Source organism: Diaphorina citri, unplaced genomic scaffold (assembly GCF_000475195.1).
Source record: "Diaphorina citri unplaced genomic scaffold, Diaci psyllid genome assembly version 1.1 scaffold83, whole genome shotgun sequence".
Taxonomy (NCBI): domain Eukaryota; kingdom Metazoa; phylum Arthropoda; class Insecta; order Hemiptera; family Psyllidae; genus Diaphorina; species Diaphorina citri.
Genome location: NW_007377520.1, coordinates 336,794 through 357,705, shown reverse-complemented (window position 1 = coordinate 357,705; position 20,912 = coordinate 336,794). Strand labels below are relative to the sequence as shown.

Below are 20,912 nucleotides of genomic sequence, written 5' to 3'. Positions count from 1 at the left end.
CGTCCCGATAGCGAAGAGAGAAGAAGGACAGGATAGGAGAAAGCCAGCCGTTCCGAGAACGAACCTTATCTGTTTAGGGTAAATTCCGCCCCGGGCGGGAAGCAAACCGGAAACCGGCAGACGAGCTACCCTCCTCGCTAACTAGGCTGGGTTACTGTGACCTGAAACCCTTATCAAACAAAACCATTGCAAACTTCTCGGTACTTCTCATGAGTGTTTGATTAATCGATAATAATTACTTTAATTACATTGATAAATTGATTGACGGTATAAAACAGAAGAAGGACAGGATAGGAGAAAGCCAGCCGTTCCGAGAACGAACCTTATCTGTTTAGGGTAAAGTCCGCCCCGGGCGGGAAGCAAACCGGCAGACGAGCTACCCTCCTCGCTAACTAGGGTGGGGAACTGTAACCTGAAACCCTTATCAAACAAAACCATTGCAAACTTCTCGGTACTTCTAATGAGTATTTGATTAATCGATAATAATAATTACTTCAATTACATTGATAATTTGATTGATGGTATAAAACAGACGTGAGATAACAGGTTCCAAGAATTTTTCGAAGTTTACTTTGATGATAAGCTGATAAGTCTACAGCAAAAATACTAGTGGTATTTGCTATAATTAAGTCTACAGGGAAAGCATTAGTGTGGTTTTTGCTATACCTAATTACGTCATCAGTCATCACCTAGGTATAATATTTATTTTAAAACATTATAGAGAAGATAAAATAATAATGGACTCTTGAGCGGAATATAACCACTAGGCGAGGATAACCCCGGAGGCGTTCTCTACCACCTAACCCTTAGAGCTCTATTATTATGTGGTCAATTTGTCAATTAATTTATGGGGTTTGTCGGCTGGGATTGAACTCACGCCCTCCTGTTTACCAGGCGAGCGTCTTGACCAGTACGCCACGCCACCGAGGAAAATAAAACGCTTCTTCCTCTTCCGTTTGTAAATGGGAATTAACTATTGTGCCTATCTGCCCATGATGACGTATTTCTTCTCAGTATGATATCATCTCTAATAATATTACTATCAAAACATAATAATAAGTGCATACATTACCTACATAGATGCTATATGTGATCAAGGGGGGTCATGGGTCAAAACTTCAAAAGATCATGGAGAACCTGTATTTATACAGGTTGTACAAAACGAACCCTACCAAACATAAATGTGCGATTTATGGGGTTATTATTTCGCCTTGTAAGCGCTAGATAGCGGATTCGATTCCCGCCCTGGGGGCGAAATTTTCCCTAAACAGATAAAAGGTTCTCAAAACGGCTGGCTTTCTCCTATCCTGTCCTTCTGTCTTCGATTTCGGGACGATGAGAGAGACCTCCGTTCTTCCAGTTCAAAATCTATCAAACCACTTCGAGAAAAAACTGAACCTCTCTTCAAATTTTACTGGAGCAGTTAACCCGGAAGAACCTAACATCGTCAACTGATACATTAGACGCATGTGGTCTGTGTTGTAGAATATTAACATTATTAACACAATTAAACATTATTAACATTATTTTCCCACCCGTGGCACAAGCTCTGCTTATACGGATGGGTATACCATTTATAAAAATTCAGTCAGACGAGCTACCCTCCTCGCTAACTAGGCTGGGTTACTGTGACCTGAAACCCTTATCAAACAAAACCATTGCAAACTTCTCGGTACTCCTAATGAGTGTTTGATTAATCGATAATAATTACTTTAATTACATTGATAAATTGATTGACGGTATAAAACAGACGTGAGGCATTTGAGATAACAGGTTCCAAGAATTTTTCGAAGTCTACTTTGGTGACAATGATAAGTCTACAGGGAAAGCATTAGTGTGGTTTTTGCTATACCTAATTACGTCATCAGTCATCACCTAGGTATAATATTTATTTTAAAACATAGAGAAGATAAAATAATAATGGACTCTTGAGCGGAATATAACCACTAGGCGAGGTTAACCCGGAAGCCGTTCTCTACCACCTAACTTTCGTAACAATGAAACAACTGCTACATTAGACGCATGTGGTCTGTGTCGTAGCATGCCCATCCCGTAGTATGTCCCTCATCAGATGGACGATAAGAGACACAATACTTTCCATTTAGGTGGTGGGTCAACACGAAAGTAACCCGTTGAAATATTTGCAATCGAATGTTTCAAATATTTTTTCGCATTACTTCAAAGCACATTCTTTTACATCCATGCCTATCCAAGAACGGAAAAGTCTCGTTATTTCCGCCCTGGTCGAGATTCGAACCCAGCACCTCCAGGTTGAGAGTCAGTGCTGACCACTCAGCCACAGAGGTGGGCCAATCTGCTAGTAGTAATGCGCTCACAGGTTCTCTATTTCCTCAAACTTTCAATCTCTGAAGTATAAATAAAACTTCAAAATCTCAGCCAGCACCTGAGAGCTATGTCTAACTGATGAGTTCCAATAAGAACGAAACGCGTCAGGCTGCTTTCAGGTGTTGGATAAAGTAACATGAATCTATCCAATCTATGTTTCTGAAGCACTATTATTACCTCAAAAGGGGCTAATTGGTGAATTTAAGCCCACTAATTCAAAGCATAAATTTAGTTAAAACCCACTGTCTGGAAGGGCTAATTGGCTAGTTAAAATCCACTAACTCAAAGGGCAAAACCCAAACCCACTGCCTAAAGGGACAAGGACTCTGATTGTTAAAGTTTCGTCTGTAAAAACTTGGGGGAAAAAGATGCCGACCTAGTTAGCTCGGAAGTTAGTATTTTCAACTTGACTAATATTTCATTTAATAAAGTTCCATATTCTTCTTCCCCCAGGCGGCTGAATACATGCAACAGTTACCAGCAGGCAAACTCCCCATTAGTGGCAGTGATGGCGCCTTATATCGTAGACAACAACTAGAGAAACAAGTACCTCTGCACGATTTGAACGCCAACCTATGTCATAACCTTACTGCTGATGAGATCAAGTGGTGAGAACAACTAGAAAAACAAGTACCTCTGCACGACTTGAACGCCAACCTATGTCATAACCTTACTGCTGATGAGATCAAGTGGTGAGTATTAGAATAGGCGGCTGAATACATGCAACAGTTACCAGCAGGCAAACTCCCCATTAGTGGCAGTGATGGCGCCTTATATCGTAGACAACAACTAGAAAAACAAGTACCTCTGCACGACTTGAACGCCAACCTATGTCATAACCTTACTGCTGATGAGATCAAGTGGTGAGTATTGGAAACTATCAAATCTCAAATTCTTTGTGGTAAAGCAGAGTTTACACTGGTAATGCTGACACTGTACAATTAAATGATTTACCTATATTTTATTTTCCCTACTAATTTTGCAGCGAAAAAATGGAATGTCAGCATATGGAAATGATTTAATTGGATATTAAAAAAAGTCTCAAAGGCATATGACATTAGACACTATCATTATCCCTGGTAAAAAAACACCCTGTTTTAAAAAGTTCGTATACAATGATAAAATAAATAAAAAATAAGGCGCATCGAAAATTGTTAATAATTTCTGCACGAAATATTACATAAAATACAAAAATTCTAAAGTTGCTTTCAGGAAAGCAGCCCTCACAATATAATAAAACAAGCAAGAATACTCACAGCAAATCGTTTCAACACTTAACTAAATAATGGCAAAATTAAATTTATCAAAATAATTTCGTAAAAATAACCCTGTAATAAAAATATATGGCAAAAAAATTTTGATTGAAATTCGCTAGATACATAAGCGAGTTTTTGTAGCCGAAAATAGCGTCCCGTTAATTGAACTCTTTATCGTTATTTGACGCTAATTATGGTTGCAAAAACTTGTTTCAACACTTAACTAAATAATGGCAAAATTAAATTTATCAAAATAATTTCGTAAAAATAACCCTGTAATAAAAATATATGGCAAAATATTTTTGATTGAAATTCGCTAGATACATAAGCGAGTTTTTGTAGCCAAAAATAGCGTCCCGTTAATTGAACTCTTTATCGTTATTTGACGCTAATTATGGTTGCAAAAACTTCCAAAATTAGGGCCTAAAAGATAAGGATCATGAATTCAACCTTCAAAGCTCCTTAATTTCTAAATTACGGGTTACATAAAAAATGACAAGTCCAAAAAATCGCTAAAAAATATACATATAAATAGGTAAAATAAATTCGATAAATATGGAACATTGATTCACGGTGGAAGAAGGCAAAAGAGTAGAAAAAGTTGAACTTTTTAGAATATAAAATATATATACCTCTTGAAAACCGAGTTGAAACTCTGCCAGCCTAGTTAGCTTGGTTGGTCGTCTGCCCTGTAAATGCTAGGCCGCGGGTTTGATTCCCGTCCGGGGCGGATTTTAACCTGAACGGATAATGTTCGTTCTTGGAACGGCTGGCTTTCTTCTCTCCTGTCCTCTCTTCGATATCGGGACGATAAGACCTCAGCAGTTACAGTTCCCTCTATCAAGTTCTCATACACAAAAGCCCACACTGAGGCTTAGGTGTAGGGGCAAACAGTCCTAAAGGATGGGTTAAGCTTATACGTTCCTACGAATCCCCCTATCAAAGTTCTTGATAAAAGAAAAGAAACTGTTTTTTTTTCTGAAGAGGTTTGATAGAGGGAACTGTAATTGCTAAAACTGCTAAGGTGTTACCGTCCCGAAATAGAAGAGAGCAGGAAGACAGGATAGGAGAAAGCCAGCCGTTCCGAGAACGAACCTAATCCCTTCAGGAAAAGAAACAAAGTTCATTGAACTCAATCACTGGCAGTTCTTCAAAGGGTTCTCTCTGCTTTTAAAGACCAAGCACAAGTCTTCACGATGCGATGGTTGACTGCGGTTCAGCACGAGCCAGCCAATTTAACATGGCTAGTGCTTGAGACCATCACCCCGGTGTATAGCAGATACAAAAAGATACCTTTTCTTTATTCTGCTATTGCCATTCGGAAAAAGCTAAAGCCGCTACAACAATAACCCAATCACTGGGTGTCACTAAAGTCAAGCACACATTGTCGCGAGCAGAACGGCTTCTCGAATTGCATAATAAACTTCTCATTGTTCAAATACTTCCGACACTGGGTACAGGCAAAGCACGTCGCCTTAACCCCGGTGTATAGCAGATACAAAAAGATACCTTTTCTTTATTCTGCTATTGCCATTCGGAAAAAGCTAAAGCCGCTACAACAATAACAACCCAATCACTGGGTGTCACTAAAGTCAAGCACACATTGTCGCGAGCAGAACGGCTTCTCGAATTGCATAATAAATTTCTCATTATTCAAATACTTCCGACACTGGGTACAGGCAAAGCACGTCGCCTTGATGTGCCAATAGAACTCGTTGTTAAACTGAATACACTTATCTTGGACGTCGATTACTTCCCGGCACGCGGCACACTTCTTGGAAAAGTTCCGGTAGTAGCAGTCCAGACAGTACGGGTGAGAGCCGGGACTGTCCTGGCCGGGCCGGGACTCGGTCACCGGGATGTACGACTGATTGCAAAGCTCCTGGAAGAGTCGTAAATATTCATTTTAAAGATACATAGGAAGTTATTGTAGATGGGACCAGCGTCACGAATACACTGGCTTTTGCACCCCTTTGGAGTAGCAGTCCAGACAGTACGGGTGAGAGCCGGGACTGTCCTGGCCGGGCCGGGACTCGGTCACCGGGATGTACGACTGATTGCACAGCTCCTGGAAGAGTCGTAAATATTCATTTTAAAGATACATAGGAAGTTATTGTAGATGGGACTAGCGGCACGAATACACTGGCTTTTGCACCCCTTTCGCTAAGGTAGGACATGCATTGCACCAATTTACTTAAATATCAATGGAACTCAGTTAAAAAAAAAGTAAAAAAGTTCAATATTGAAATATTATGTACTGGATTCCAGCTAGAAATCATTATTGTCCGGGGCCACGTTTTTCTTCTGCCTCCTCCTTCTCTTCCTCTTCACCTCTTTTCCCATCCCTACATCTTCCTTCTCTTCCTACCACCTCATTTTTCACACCTACCTGTACCTATATCTTCCTCTTTTCTGCCTTTTGCGGGGCCACGTTTTTCTTCTGCCTCCTCCTTCTCTTCCTCTTCACCTCTTTTCCCATCCCTACATCTTCCTTCTCTTCCTACCACCTCCTTCTTCACACCTACCTGTACCTATGTCTTCCTCTTTTCTGCCTTTTGTTTCTGTCCTTGCTTTTTTTTAATATATAACCATTTATTTATAAACATACATAAACACAAATCATCTCAATATAAATAAGTGAAAAAATAGATTTTTTTAAAGTTCAATATTTAAATATTATGTACTGGATTCCAGCTAGAAATCATCATTGTCCGGGGTCACGTTTTTCTTCTGCCTCCTCCTTCTCTTCCTCTTCACCTCTTTTCCCATCCCTACGTCTTCCTTCTCTTCCTCTTCACCTCCTTTTTCACATCTACCTGTACCTATGTCTTCCTCTTTTCTGCCTTTTGTTTCTGTCCTTGTTTGTTTCCCACCTCCAGGTTGAGAGTCAGTGCTGACCACTCAGCCACAGAGGTGGGCCAATCTGCTAGTAGTAATGCGCTCACAGGTTCTCTATTTTCTCACACTTTCAATCTCTGAAGTATAAATAAAACTTCCAAAAGCTTGGCCAGCACCTGAGAGCTATGTCTAACTGATGAGTTCCAATAAGAACGAAACGCGTCAGGCTACTCTCAGGTGTTGGCTAAAGTAACATGAATTCATGAATCTTTATCCAATCTATGTTTCTATTCATAGGTCATCCCAATGGAGCCCCCACGAGCGCCACCGTCCGCGTGACAAACCTAGATGACCTGGTCGACGATCTGTCTCGGGCTAGCGTCAACGGAGGACGTCAGAACATCAACGGAAGCGTCAACGGACTGACGCATGGGTCCGGCAATGGAGTAACGCATGGCCCGTGCGGTAATAAATTGACGCAGCCCCGTAGCGGCAAGACTTGCAAGCAGTGCGGTCAGGAAGTTCGCTCCGGGGATTTGGCTGTGTATACGGAAAAACTTGGCGATCAGGTAAATGTTAAACAAGCGGAGGAAGATTCAAGTTTTTACTATTTTGTTTTGTACAAAGCTTACTCGTATGGTACCTGAGAACTGAGATCACTGTGACTTCTCAATTTCTTTAGCCTTCAGATACCATTATGAATGGTCACGCAATGGAGTAACGCATGGCCCGTGCGGTAATAAATTGACGCAGCCCCGTAGCGGCAAGACTTGCAAGCAGTGCGGTCAGGAAGTTCGGTCCGGGGATTTGGCTGTGTATACGGAAAAACTTGGCGATCAGGTAAATGTTGAACAAGCGGAGGAAGGTTCAAGTTTTTACTGTTTTGTTTTGTACAAAGCTTACTCGTATGGTACCTGAGAACTGAGATCCCATTATGAATGGTCACATCAAGTTTAACTGAAAGATTTTTCTCCTGTTGTACAATCTGAAATAGATAATTGATCGAACGAAGTGAAGTCTATGTTTTGACTCGATGGTGTGCAGAAATACATTTCTGCAGGTATACGTGGTTGGTCTTAATTTATTTTATTGGATGTTTAATACTAACTAGTGCAGCATAATAGGCATAACTTTGAACCGTCACCATTTCAGGATGGAATGTGACAATTTTAAGTAGCCTATGTATACGGGTCTATTGCAGCATAATAGGCATAACTTTGAACCGCCGCCATTTTGAATCAGGATGGAATGTGACAATTTTAAGTAGCCTATGTATTGTCACCCCGAGTACTCTTCTTACCAACCACAAAAAATTTCATCAAAATCGGTCGAGCCGTTTTCTCGTGAAAAGAGGACAACCAAAGGTCTATTTAGCGTAACAGACAGACATACATACAGACAGAATTTTTTTAATGTGATTTTTGGAATCGTGGATGCATAAGGAGTAAGAATAACTAAAAATTTCACGATTCTAAGCAATGTACAGACAAATCTACAATTTTATTTATATAGATTATTAATTACCATTGTTCCTTGAAACTTGGATACAAGGTAGCTAAATCTAAATGGCAGGAGTGTCTGTTGTACAAAGCTAAGGCTGAGATTAGGAGTGACTCTATTCACTAAATTTATTATTCCAGGTCCTGTGGCATCCACAATGTTTCGTCTGCTCCACTTGTGACGAGCTGCTTGTGGATTTGATGTACTTCCACTACAAGGGTAACGTGTACTGTCTGCGGGACTATGCCACTATGTTGGACATACCAAGGTGTCATGCGTGTGATGAGCTGATTTTCGTTAACGAGTACACCCTGGCCGAGAATAAGACGTTCCATGTGAAACATTTCTGTTGCTATGAGTGTGATAAGGTAAGAAATGAATATTAAGTGATAAGGTAATACCTAATATAAAAAAATAATAATAAATACTATTTATGCAGATAATAACACAATAATAGGTACCTATTATTCTAATACAACTAATACATATTCATTTACATACATGTTTCCTATACGATTAAAATTTTTCCATTTTTATCTTTTCTTAGATATCTAATCTTTTTTTTTTGAACATATAAATCATCAAACAAAAACATCATCTCCACTACACACTATCATAACGTACAATAAAGAGATGTAAGCTTTCAGGGTGGACAAGAAACAGTAGGAAATGATGATATGGGGGGGATGGAACTTTAACGTCTTCAACTTAGTTGCCACTGTGTTTGTGGAACTTGAACTAATGGCATCTCATTAATAATACCAATCTGAACCTCCGTGGCCTAGTGGGCGTGCACGCCGAAGGTTCCGGGTTCTGTTCCCATTGTTAGCGTTATTATTTGGACCACCATAGCTATTGGTTTGACCATTTGGAGATCCATAGCTGTTCGAATTACTCTGGTTATTTGGATGTTTGAAGCTGTTTGCATTGCCAAAGGCGTTATTGCCCTGGCTGGCCGGAAGTCCTTGGGTAGGATGTCCTTGATTGCCAATCGTATTGCCTTGGCTGCTACCATATCCCAGATTAGCATTACTAGTCACTCCGCTGTTGATATTGCCCAGCTTGTTGCTCGGGGCAGTTCCCTGTTGGTTGTTGAGTTTACTGTTGAGACTCTTGATAAGCTATTGGTTTGACCATTTGGAGATCCATAGCTGTTCGAATTACTCTGGTTGTTCGGATGTTTGAAGCTGTTTGCATTGCCAAAGGCATTATTGCCCTGGCTGGCCGGAAGTCCTTGGCTGGCAGCGTGTCCTTGATTGCCAATCGTATTGCCTTGGCTGCTACCATGTCCCAGATTAGCATTACTAGTCACTTCGCTGTTGATATTGCCCAGCTTGTTGGGGGCAGTTCCCTGTAGCTATTGGTTTGACCATTTGGAGATCCATAGCTGTTCGAATTACTCTGGTTGTTCGGATGTTTGAAGCTGTTTGCATTGCCAAAGGCGTTATCGCCCTGGCTGGCCGGAAGTCCTTGGGTAGGATGTCCTTGGCTGGGAAAGTGTCCTTGATTGCCAATCGTATTGCCTTGGCTGCTACCATATCCCAGATTAGCATTACTAGTCACTCCGCTGTTGATATTGCCCAGCTTGTTGGGGGCAGTTCCCTGCTGGTTGTTGAGTTTACTGTTGAGACTCTTGATGAAGTCGCCTACTTTGACGTTCTTATTGTCATCTTGTTCAACCTCAGATTCCTTGACTGGAGCGGCGGTACCCTGTTGCAAAATGGACACGGAAAATCCAAGAGTTAGACAGAATTTGTAGATACTACCTTGTTTCGAAAAGCCAGCCTAGTTAGCGTGTCTGGCTCGCAAGTGCTAGGCCGCGGGATCGATTCGCGCCCTTATCCGTCCCGGGAGCGAATCGATGGTTGGTTCTCGGAACAGCTGACTTTCTCCTATCCTGTCTTCCTTCTCTCTTCGATTTCGAGACGATAAGACCTTAGCAGTTGCAGTTCCCTCTATCGAACATTTGGGGGGGATCATTGCTTGTTTGTGTGTTTGGTTGTTGTCGTTGGTGTTGTTGTTGTTGTTTGTGTGTTTTTTTTTTGTTTTTTTGTTTTTTTGTTTTTTTGTTTTTTTTTCAAGGTAAGATGAATGAATAAAATGGCAAGTGTCCTTCGGAACAGCTGACTTTCTCCTATCCTGTCTTCCTTCTCTCTTCGATTTCGAGACGATAAGACCTTAGCAGTTGCAGTTCCCTCTATCAAACATTTGGGGGGGATCATTGCTTGTTTGTGTGTTTGGTTGTTGTCGTTGGTCTTGTTGTTGTTTGTGTGTGTGTGTTTTTTTTTTTCCAAGCTAAGATGAATGAATAAAATGGCAAGTGTCCTTCTGCATAGCATAGCAAGTCAGAGACCCAAACTCACCTGACTGAGTGATGCGGGACAATGCCCCTCCTGCTGCAGCTGATGCGTAGGAGAGGGGGTTCTCGACTTCTTAATGAAAGCCGACGGCGTCTTCAGGAAGCTGCCCGTAGTGATGCGGGACAATGCCCCTCCTGCTGCAGCTGATGCGTAGGAGAGGGGGTTCTCGACTTCTTAATGAAAGCCGACGGCGTCTTCAAAAAACTACCCGGTGATTGGCCATCTTCCAGCAGCTCAGGCGGGGGAGGGGGAAACTCTGGCTCCTGATTGGTAGACAAGTCTCCACCCATTGAAGAGTCTCCGAGTTTGAACGGCTTGGGAACGGTGTTGTAAATGGAAGAGATGGCGTCGGCGGAAAAGGAGGTGGGCATACCGGGGGCGGAAGGCAGAGGGGCGGATTCGTCCGAGGAGAGCAGGTTGGGCAGCTTCATGATTTTGCCCTGACCTACGACGTTCTGTTTGAGGTTCTCCAGATAGTCGGATAGGCTGAGGAGAAAGAAAAAAGATTAGAATATCTACACAAGTTGTCCTTAAAGTTATATTTAACTACCCACGAGCAAAGTCTTTCCTCTTCCTCTTTAATCGAATAGCGAACAGTGGCGGCATTACCAGTGTTAATTGGAACAAAAAAAAAAAAAAAAAAAACATCTTCCATAGAAGGTCAAAAATAACTCTGGTCTCATTCATATTGTTGAGTGGTAATATACTTGTATACCTATGTAGTCGATTGTCTGATGACAAGCTACGTAGTTTCCTATGAGTCACCATGGTGCCTTCATACAGTAATACAAACATGAGGCTCTGTTACGGTGTAGGTACTTAATTAAAACCTGATTAGTAATATTTATATGTACCTCATGACCCAGAATTAAGTCTTGAATCCTTTACTCATCCAGCCTAATTAGCTTGGAACATAGCACAACTGCGTTTTAAGCACCAAGTCATGGGTTTGATACCCACCTGGGGCAGATTATTGAAAAGAGATGAGGTTTGTTCTCGGAACAGCTGGCTTTCTAAAACTCAAATCAGCCCTGAGTTACTTACCAATTCCGACGACACATTGGGTGGGATCCAGTCCAGCTTGTACTCCCTCTTCGGATAGCTACTGGGTAGTCCTGCTCCGCCCAGCACACCTCTTCCTCCCTCTTCATCATCCCCGGGGAAGCGCAACTTAAGGTCGAGTACCGCCTGACTAGGGGTGCACTTGGAGAGATTTGACAAGAAATCAATTGGTTCAACTTTCAAGACTGTCCGACTTACAGTTAAGGAGTTACAGGTTCGAGACTCGGCAAATTCAAGAAAAAAGACCGTTTTTGAAAAGGCCTTCAACAGTTTCTGTTAAAGATATTTGAGCTGTCAAAAAGTCATTCCTATGTGCTTTTGACTTCCTCTTGACTTTTGCCATTTTTAATCTAAGAATTAAACAAAGTACCTAGGTAGATACCGATTATTCATTAATTACTCACGCTTTGATGATTAATAACCAAAAAATATCAAATAAGATGGTAAAATAAAAAGAAATTCGAACATTGGTACACTTCAGAAAACATAGCTGTGAAAGATTTCTTACCCGGGACAATAATTTCTACACCAGTCTTGAAAGTTGAACCAATCAATTCCTCGTCAAAAGTTCCAATGATCCGAAAAGTGTATTTTATGGAGCAAAAAACTGGCCGAACAGAATTTCGAACTTGGCGGAAATGTCATCTTCTTCGCGTACGTCGTGCGATTCTTTCTTGCACTTGCAGTTCTTGCACACCTTCCTGCGAGGAGAGGAAGCAAAAAGAAGTGTTAATATTCTCAAGTGTGGGTTAGTGGACGAGGTCGAATTCCGTCCCAGCTCCCAGAAATGGTTCCCGGGACTTTCGGTATGGACTACCCGAGTAAAAAAGACCGCGAGACAAAATTCGGTTCTCATGAGTTCACTGGTTTTAAACTTCGCAGAGAGGTTCAGATATTATTATTTTTTTCTTCCCCAAGTGGTTTGATAGATTTTGAACTGAAAGAACGCAGGTCTCTCTTATCGTCCCGAAAGCGAAGAGAGAAGAAGGATAGGATAGGAGAAAGCCAGCCGTTCTGAGAACGAACCTTATCTGTTTACTTAGGATAAAGTTCCCCCAGGGCGGGACTCGAACCCGCCACCTAGCGCTTACAAGTCAGACGCGCTACCCTCCAAGCTAATTAGGCTGGCAAGCTCCGATTGTGGCCTTGGCTATAAGAAATTGGCGGCGTGATTATAATAATAACCCCATAAATCGCACTTTTATATTTGGTAGGGTTCGTTTTGTACAACCTGTATAAATACAGGTTCTCCATGATCTTTTGAAGTTTTGACCCATGACCCCTTGATCACATCTAGCATCTAGGTAATGTACCTATGTACCTATTTATTATACCTATGTATATTTTGATAGTAATATACTGGTAACTGTTGCATGTATTCAGCCGCCTGGGGGAAGAAGAATATGGAACTTTATTAAATGAAATATTAGTCAAGTTGAAAATACTAACTTCCGAGCTAACTAGGTCGGCATCTTTTTCCCCCAAGTTTTTACAGACGGGTTTGATAGAGGGAACTGTAACTGCTAAAACTGCTAAGGTGTTACCGTCCCGAAATCGAAGAGAGCAGGAAGACAGGATAGGAGAAAACCAGCCGTTCCGAGAGCGAACCTTTAAGGCGCCATCACTGCCACTAATGGGGAGTTTGCCTGCTGGTAACTGTTGCATGTATTCAGCCGCCTGGGGGAAGAAGAATATGGAATTTTATTAAATGAAATATTAGTCAAGTTGAAAATACTACCTTCCGAGCTAACTAGGTCGGCATCTTTTTCCCCCCAAGTTTTTACAGACAAAACTTTAACAATCAGAGTCCTTGTCCCTTTAGGCAGTGGGTTTGGGTTTTGCCCTTTGAGTTAGTGGATTTTAACTAGCCAATTAGCCCTTCCAGACAGTGGGTTTTAACTAAATTTATGCTTTGAATTAGTGGGCTTAAATTCACCAATTAGCCCCTTTTGAGGTAATAATAGTGTTTTACAGACAAAACTTTAACAATCAGAGTCCTTGTCCCTTTAGGCAGTGGGTTTGGGTTTTGCCCTTTGAGTTAGTGGATTTTAACTCGCCAATTAGCCCTTCCAGACAGTGGGCTTTTAAGTAACTAAATTTATCCTTTGAATTAGTGGGCTTAAATTCACCAATTAGCCCTTTGAGCTAGTGAGTTTTGATTCAAATTAGCCCTTTGGGTTTTACACTAAATTTATCCTTTGAATTAGTGGGCTTAAATTCACCAATTAGCCCTTTGAGCTAGTGAGTTTTGATTCAAATTAGCGCTTTGAGGTAATAATAGTGCTTATTTATACTGCTCGCATAGGACTGAAAAGTCCCTTTACTCCAGCAGTAGGCTACTACTATTACTGTGGTCAAATTTTCAAATTATATTGAGGATTCCATACATCGGCTGGGATTGAACCCACGCCCTCCTGTTTACCAGGCGAGCGCCTTGACCACTATACCACCGAGGTACGTTTTAACTCAATAACAAGGTAGTGAGTTTACCCTTTACTCCAGCAGTAGGCTACTACTATTACTGTGGTCAAATTTTCAAATTATATTGAGGATTCCATACATCGGCTGGGATTGAACCCACGCCCTCCTGTTTACCAGGCGAGCGCCTTGACCACTATAGCACCGAGGTACTTTTTAACTCAATAACAAAGGAAGTGAGTTTTAACTCAAATCAGCCCTGAGTTACTTACCAATTCCGACGACACATTGGGTGGGATCCAGTCCAGCTTGTACTCCCTCTTCGGATAGCTGCTGGGAAGTCCTGCTCCTCCAAGCACACCTCTTCCTCCCTCTTCATCATCCCCGGGGAAGCGCAACTTAAGGTCGAGTACCGCCTGACTTGGCGTGCACTTGGAGAGGCCGAACAGAATTTCGAACTTGGCGGAAATGTCATCTTCTTCGCGTACGTCGTGCGATTCTTTCTTGCACTTGCAGTTCTTGCACACTTTCCTGCGAGGAGAGGAAGCAAAAAGAATAGAGTAGAATATACCTTGTTTACCCTGCTCGAATGAAACTAAAGAGTCCCTTTAACCCAGCAGTCTAAACAAGGTCTCGTGTATTTTATGGGTTTAACATAGTACAATACATAATGTTTACAACAGACCTTGCTTAATAAATTATTAAAAAAAGAAAAAAAAAATAATAACACTAAAGTGTACTGATGGTGATTAATCAACGTGTTTTAGCAGACAAAAAAGCAAAGAATAGTGTTAATATTCTACGACACAGACCACATGCGTCTAATGTATCAGTTGACGATGCTAGGCTCTTCCGGGTTAACTGCTTCGGTAAAATTTGCATAGAGGTTCAGTTTCTCCAAGTGGTTTGATAGATTTTAAACTACTATTACTGTGGTCAAATTCTCAAATTATATTGAGGATAAAATTCCATAACTCGGCTGGGATTGAACCCACGCCCTCCTGTTTACTAGACGAGCGTTTTGACCACTACACCACCGAGGCAGGCAGAGAAGAGAGAGAGAAAAAAAGAAAGAGAAAATACTATACGTATGTAAAAAATGTACCGTATTTTACAGGGTGTCCACAAAGTGTCCAAAAGTAAGTTTATGTACAAAAAAGTGAGACCTAACGGTCCAAAAAATTTCAAAGAGTTTTACCACACGTCATCAAAACCGGATTTACTTTTAGAGGTTTATCACACAACGAAGAAACACACAAGCTAAATGCAAACTGATTCTGATTGAATTAAAATTTGAAACTCACTTCTTTTAATCTGTTACGTTCGAGAACGCAGTATATTGATATTAATACGTCAGGGGAAATTGTTTTGCTGGACATTTGCCATGGGTCACTTCACAATTTCTTCATTTCATATTTTGTCATATTTCACGTGAAAGGTATTTTTTGTTCAACTAAAGCTAACACAGACTGTATCCAAGGACTTCTGTTCATAAAACACGAAAAACGATGAAGCTTTCCCCGCAATGTTGTTTCATATTTTGTCATATTTCACGTGAAAGGTATTTTTTGTTCAACTAAAGCTAATACAGACTGTATCCAAGGACTTCTGTTCATAAAACACGAAAAACGATGAAGCTTTCCCCGCAATGTTTTTTCATATTTTGTCATATTTCACGTGAAAGGTATTTTTTGTTCAACTAAAGCTAATACAGACTGTATCCAAGGACTTCTGTTCATAAAGCACGAAAAACGATGAAGCTTTCCCCGCAATGTTGAAGTACTTGGAGTAAAATTGAAATCCAATGCTTCAATCTCACAGACAACAGAAACAACCTGTATTCACTCTTCTGTTCTTCAAAATTTGTGTATTTCGAACCCAATATTTGACTGTCTAAATAATTGACTCGAAAATGACCGAGTACCTACTAGGTATGATACAAAGACAAAATGATCAAAGCCTTGTGACAAAACAAAGAACTCGTAATGAAAGAAAATAAACCTGAACGAGCTACCTTTGAGATTGCGAAAATTGGAGCAATCAATAACTAATTAGTATTATTCGTATTAGTATAAACAGTGCATTATTTTATTTATATTTTTAACAGTAGGAACAATATTACAATAGTGATAAATACAAAATAATATCCGTAAGGGAGTGCCTACCTAAATATAGTTGCTTAATGGTTGGGGCCACGAACGAAGCCGAAACCAGTCCCAAGTTAAACCCCCAGATCAGGCAGACTCCCCGGCTGATTACAGAGTCTTAATAGCCAAACAGTCCACTCAGTCCGGGAATCAAACCCAAGAAGGCCAGAACTCAGTCCGTAGTCCCAACCATTATTGTCTGCACGGCCCCCCCCATACTAAGAGACCAAAAAAAATATTGGCCCCTCGTTATTTTGGGGAGAGTATGGGGAGAGTAATAATAAAGAATGTCTTACAATGGGTTACTGGGTATGAGTAAGTAACTAGGGATAGGTATAGTAAAGTTATAGCTATGCAGTCCTTTGAATTTACTCTGAATACATCCCAGAATACAAACACAGAGACAAAGAAATTTCGATTCTACCTGGAATCGAACCCGGGACTGATACTGATAATCCAAGTGTGATACGTGATATGCACTGAGCTGGGAAAAGATACTTACGATCTCTCTATGTGGTCAAATTCTCAAATTATATTGAGGATAAAATTCCATAACTCGGCTGGGATTGAACCCACGCCCTCCTGTTTACAAGACGAGCGTTTTGACCACTACACCACCGAGGCAGGCAGAGAAGAGAGAGAGAGAATGCAAACCATTGGTTATACAATGTAAACATACACACAGAAGTACATTACAAACTTTTGAATCATGTTCAAGAGATGTGAAATGAAAACAATAGGTTTTTCTAACAGAAACAAGAGCATTTAGCACGTAGCACAAGTACAAAGTAAGGTAGGGTGTCTAGTCGTACCTTGGCCCCCGTTGTACCTTGGTCCCCTGGACTTTTCTGGTAACTGGCGCCACCTATCGGGTCCGAAAAATATGTATCTGATGCGTAATTTCACAACGAGCTCATAGCAATTTGATTTGTAAACAAATCAGTTGTCGTTGAGAAGTTAATTAGGAAAGTCGTGTTTTGGTCTGTGTTTCGAACATGTCTTACAATGGGTTACTGGGTATGAGTAAGTAACTAGGGATAGGTATAGTAAAGTTATAGCTATGCAGTCCTTTGAATTTACTCTGACAGTCTTCATGTGGGTGAATACATCCCAGAATACAAACACAGAGACAAAGAAATTTCGACTCGACCTGGAATCGAACCCGGGACTGATACTGATAATCCAAGTGTGAAACGTGATATGCACTGAGCTGGGAAAAGATACTTAAGATCTCTCTATCTTCACTTCTCCATGTGGAAAATAAAGTACATAAACTTGTCTGATGTTGAAATATGTTCTGCTTCTTTTGTTTGTATCTTCATTGGCATCATTCATGCTATCACTTTGCGTGAACATATAAATCATCAAACAAAAACATCATCTCCACTACACACCATCATAACGTACAATAAAGAGATGTAAGCTTTCAGGGTGGACAAGAAACAGTAGGAAATGATGATATGGGGGGGGATGGAACTTTAACGTTAAAGAGAAAACATTTTGTAATCAGACATGTAGCTCAATGTATTTAGAATTCAGAGGGAAAATAATAGGTAGGTACATTAATTGGTATATGAGCAATGAGCTAAGTACGTAGCATTTGGAAAATACAAATATTTGTTTGCTCCTAATGACCAGGTCACCCTGTAAAACAATACAAACAAAATATACTAAAGCTGTTCACGTATCATAACTCTAACTTCTTCAACTCACAAGGGCCTATACGACCATATAGCGTGTATAGTTCTTGTATTTCATCTCTAGAAAGACCTTCGTTTTTATGCCTAGAACTTATCTTTGTTTTTCTACAAGATGGGTTAGCCCCCACTTTTTCCCATATTTATTTTGTCATCTATTTCTTTCTTTCTCTCCCCTCCCTTGTCCCTTGGTTTCTCTCTCGCTCTCTTCTTTTTCTTTTAAGTCCACTTTATTCTTTAATCTCCTCCTTGGCTATTTTTCTTTCGCAAAGTCCAAATACAATTCTTTAATCCTCGTAAAGCTCCTTGTCCAACAAATATGGGGAGCATAATTATGTAGATATATTGCGAGAACTTTTTCGAGGAAAAAAACTTTGGGAGTTCCTCATCATGAGCTATTTTTCGTCCTAATATTGGATATGAAAAATAGAAAATGTTAACATAGCCTAGGAGCCCTATTGTTTTTCCTTGGCAATTATATTAATGGTTCTCTACATTTTTCGCAAACTTGTCAAGGGCACATTTGTCATTTGTATCCAACTATTTATTTATCATACCTAGGAACTTACCTATACCTATGAATGTAGTTATCTCAGATAATAGTTATAGTTTGTCTTATAATAATGACTTCAAGAGATATGTACTTGTACAGTATATATTATTACAATGATTTCTTGTCTGTTAGAATTCCTCTTTGTCTTGAAATAATTTTCGTGTTGACTTAAATTATATATACATGTACATATATGTAATTATAAATTAAACGTGGATGCTTGAAGACGTCTACAAGAATTGTGAGATTTACTAAGCAAATGTTGTCTTTTTTGCAAGTCAAACTAGGGTTACAGAGGAGAAGGAGGAGGGGGAAAGGGAGGAGGAGGAGGAGGTTGTAGATAAACTTTCTAAACAAACAGCAAAATCCATGAAATCTCATTTATCAGAACACAAAGTGTATTCTCCTATACATAATCAACATACCTATGTGCTGCACGTTATATTTTATTCAAATTCAAATCCAATAAGTTCAATCTAGCTTCGTCATTACGATTTTTCGGTTTAAAAGGGTTTGCATGTAACATGTAAGTATCAAACAATGCTGTACTTTTTTTTTTGTAAAACACAAAAACTTTTGGGTACGCAAAAATATCCGGAGAACAGAAAAAGGGGCAACCTAAACTTATGTACATAAAAAAAAAGATTTCGGTTACAGATTTAAAACGTAAAATATAAAAGGGACAAGGGAGAGAGAGATGGGGAGGGAGATGGAAAGGAGGAGGAGGAGGAGATAGAAAAAGAAAGATCGAGTAGATTAGGTAGGTACATAAAAAAATCCAGTAGAAATGATAGGTACTAGAATAGTCGTTAATGGTTCTGGGAACAGACTGCAGACTGGTATTATTTTTGCTGGATCTATAGTTTACTCGTATAGTGAGTGGACCTTACTGTCCTTACATTTTATTGAAATCAACCCCTAATAGTGATTCTTAACAACCGATAGCTGTCCAAATTTTCCAACGAATAAGTACCTACGAGTCTGTCTACTTGAAGAAATAAACATGGTGTTAAATTTTAACACTCTTATGAGATTCCTAGGTGCGAAACTAAATTTTAATGAGTTCGACCCGCGGTGTGGATATTTTAGTAGTTCACATCACATCGTTCAGAAAAGTGTTTCCATGCCTGAGCTTAGGACAAGCAGATCAGAGGAAATTTCATGACACATCAAACTTATGTTTGTGTTCTCATTTTATGATGGCTCGTTTCATTCCCTGTGGTGTAGTTTAGCCATGGTTCTTGTTACATTGTCGTTACATCATTCTATCACTATATTTTTGTCAAACAGTAAAGGGATACTCCGTTTTGTACATAACCCAATTTCAATGGAGAACAAATATTAAAATATAAAACTGGGAACTCTTTTTTGTCAAACCTTACAAGTTCATTTTGCAGAAACATGTTGGGGAGCTATGTGTGTGGAAAACTTAGCGAGTAAATGAGCTGTGCACTGATAGATAAGGAGAACATGTGACGGGCAACACCATCCTCTTCACAGTCAGTGCGTTAGTTGTGCAGGTCTAGTACTACATCACTGTAGTACTACAGTGATGCTCTTCGTAAGGACTACACCACTGTTGGCATGACGGGACAACTTGTTCTTAGCTGGCAGTCTGAATAAAGCACTTGTTATATTTTTACACCATGAGATTATTTAATGTTGGGTTGGGTTAGATTAGATTGTAGTTGTAATGAATTATCATAACTGATTCTGGTTATTTTCCCTTCGGGAAGGAACCTAAATAATTATTGGTTTTAACTTTTATTCATACATTAACAAGCTGGGCCCGTCCCTCCGGGAATTTTTCAGCTCGTAGTTTATACGATCGTGATTAGAGAAAATCAGTACCTATGTACCTACCTAATTTGTTTAATATTCAGTTTATTATTATTCTTGATTTGATTTTTTGATTTTACTTTCATGTAATGATTTAAAATCAAGACTAGAGCCCGTTCTCCCTTTATTCCCAATATAATGTTTAAGTCACCCATCCATTTATTGGCCTTGCTCGGCGTAGCTCAACACAGGTGACGCTAAAACCGGTCTTAAAATAACGACTGAAGTGTTATCTAAAACTTTCTCGCTTTGAGTTTATAGCTCATTTGTGTGAGAATATGTGAAAATTTTTTTTTTGGCTTTATGGTTTTCTGGACAAAATTTGCACCACCATTTTCGTGTTCCCGGTAAAAAGACCTTTAATTTGATACATAGGTCGACCAGGTTTGGACAAGTCCTTCTATGGGGACAGACAGACGACACCGAAGCGAATACAATAGTCCGTCCCTTATACCTTTTTATTACTATTGTAATAATAAAGAAAGGACGGACTAACAAGCGTCAATATTTAAAGTAGGTAGGTAGGTACTCATAAAATTCATAAATACATATTAATCACTCGTGCCTACACTGCCTACCAATGTAACTACCCTCAGGACATGAAGATCATGAAAAATCTCACACTCTCGACGGTCATTGCTATGGAAATACCTACACCAACCAGTGTTGAATTTTCAAAAATTCAACATTGTAGGTAGGAAGGTATTAATAATTAGATTAGGTAATTTATTTTAATAACTTTTATTATACTCGTACAGGAAATTCCAATACCACGAAACTCGGCTCTGTTACAATTTGTATGAACGCCGTGTAACTATTTGATTATGCAATATGCGTCACACCAGGGATTAGTGGAGATGCCTGATTTACCCTTGGCTTATTTATAGGCACCCCGG

The 20,912-nt window shown here is 39.9% G+C and overlaps 5 protein-coding genes across 5 annotated transcripts; 1 reads left to right on the top strand and 4 right to left on the bottom strand.

Moving 5' to 3' along the window:
- Positions 1–5,084: 5,084 nt before the first annotated feature.
- On the bottom strand, positions 5,085–5,694 carry LOC113473177 (testin-like; the record flags this gene model as incomplete). Its single annotated transcript, XM_026832909.1, has 2 exons — positions 5,085–5,415; positions 5,602–5,694. Coding segments are annotated over 2 exons (333 nt in total), but the record flags the coding sequence as incomplete, so codon positions are not given.
- A 1,012-nt stretch (positions 5,695–6,706) lies between these two features.
- Positions 6,707–8,326, top strand: LOC113473176 (testin-like). Its single transcript, XM_026832905.1, has 3 exons — positions 6,707–6,912; positions 7,184–7,280; positions 8,081–8,326. The coding sequence occupies exons 1-3, from the start codon at positions 6,722–6,724 to the stop codon at positions 8,324–8,326; spliced, it is 534 nt and encodes a 177-aa protein (XP_026688706.1). The 5' UTR covers positions 6,707–6,721.
- A 366-nt stretch (positions 8,327–8,692) lies between these two features.
- Positions 8,693–9,242, bottom strand: LOC113473169 (N66 matrix protein-like). Its single transcript, XM_026832903.1, has 2 exons — positions 9,105–9,242; positions 8,693–9,061 (listed from the first exon to the last, which is right to left on the bottom strand). The coding sequence occupies exons 1-2, from the start codon at positions 9,240–9,242 to the stop codon at positions 8,693–8,695; spliced, it is 507 nt and encodes a 168-aa protein (XP_026688704.1).
- A 6-nt stretch (positions 9,243–9,248) lies between these two features.
- LOC113473165 lies at positions 9,249–10,810 on the bottom strand. Its single transcript, XM_026832900.1, has 3 exons — positions 10,463–10,810; positions 10,304–10,361; positions 9,249–9,650 (listed from the first exon to the last, which is right to left on the bottom strand). Exons 1-3 carry the CDS (start codon positions 10,729–10,731, stop codon positions 9,249–9,251), a joined length of 729 nt encoding a protein of 242 aa, XP_026688701.1. The 5' UTR covers positions 10,732–10,810.
- Positions 10,811–11,320: 510 nt separating this feature from the next.
- On the bottom strand, positions 11,321–20,653 carry LOC113473161 (testin-like). Its single transcript, XM_026832899.1, has 5 exons — positions 20,639–20,653; positions 14,053–14,361; positions 12,951–13,039; positions 11,964–12,063; positions 11,321–11,503 (listed from the first exon to the last, which is right to left on the bottom strand). The coding sequence occupies exons 1-5, from the start codon at positions 20,651–20,653 to the stop codon at positions 11,321–11,323; spliced, it is 696 nt and encodes a 231-aa protein (XP_026688700.1).
- Between the last annotated feature and the right edge of the window lie 259 nt (positions 20,654–20,912).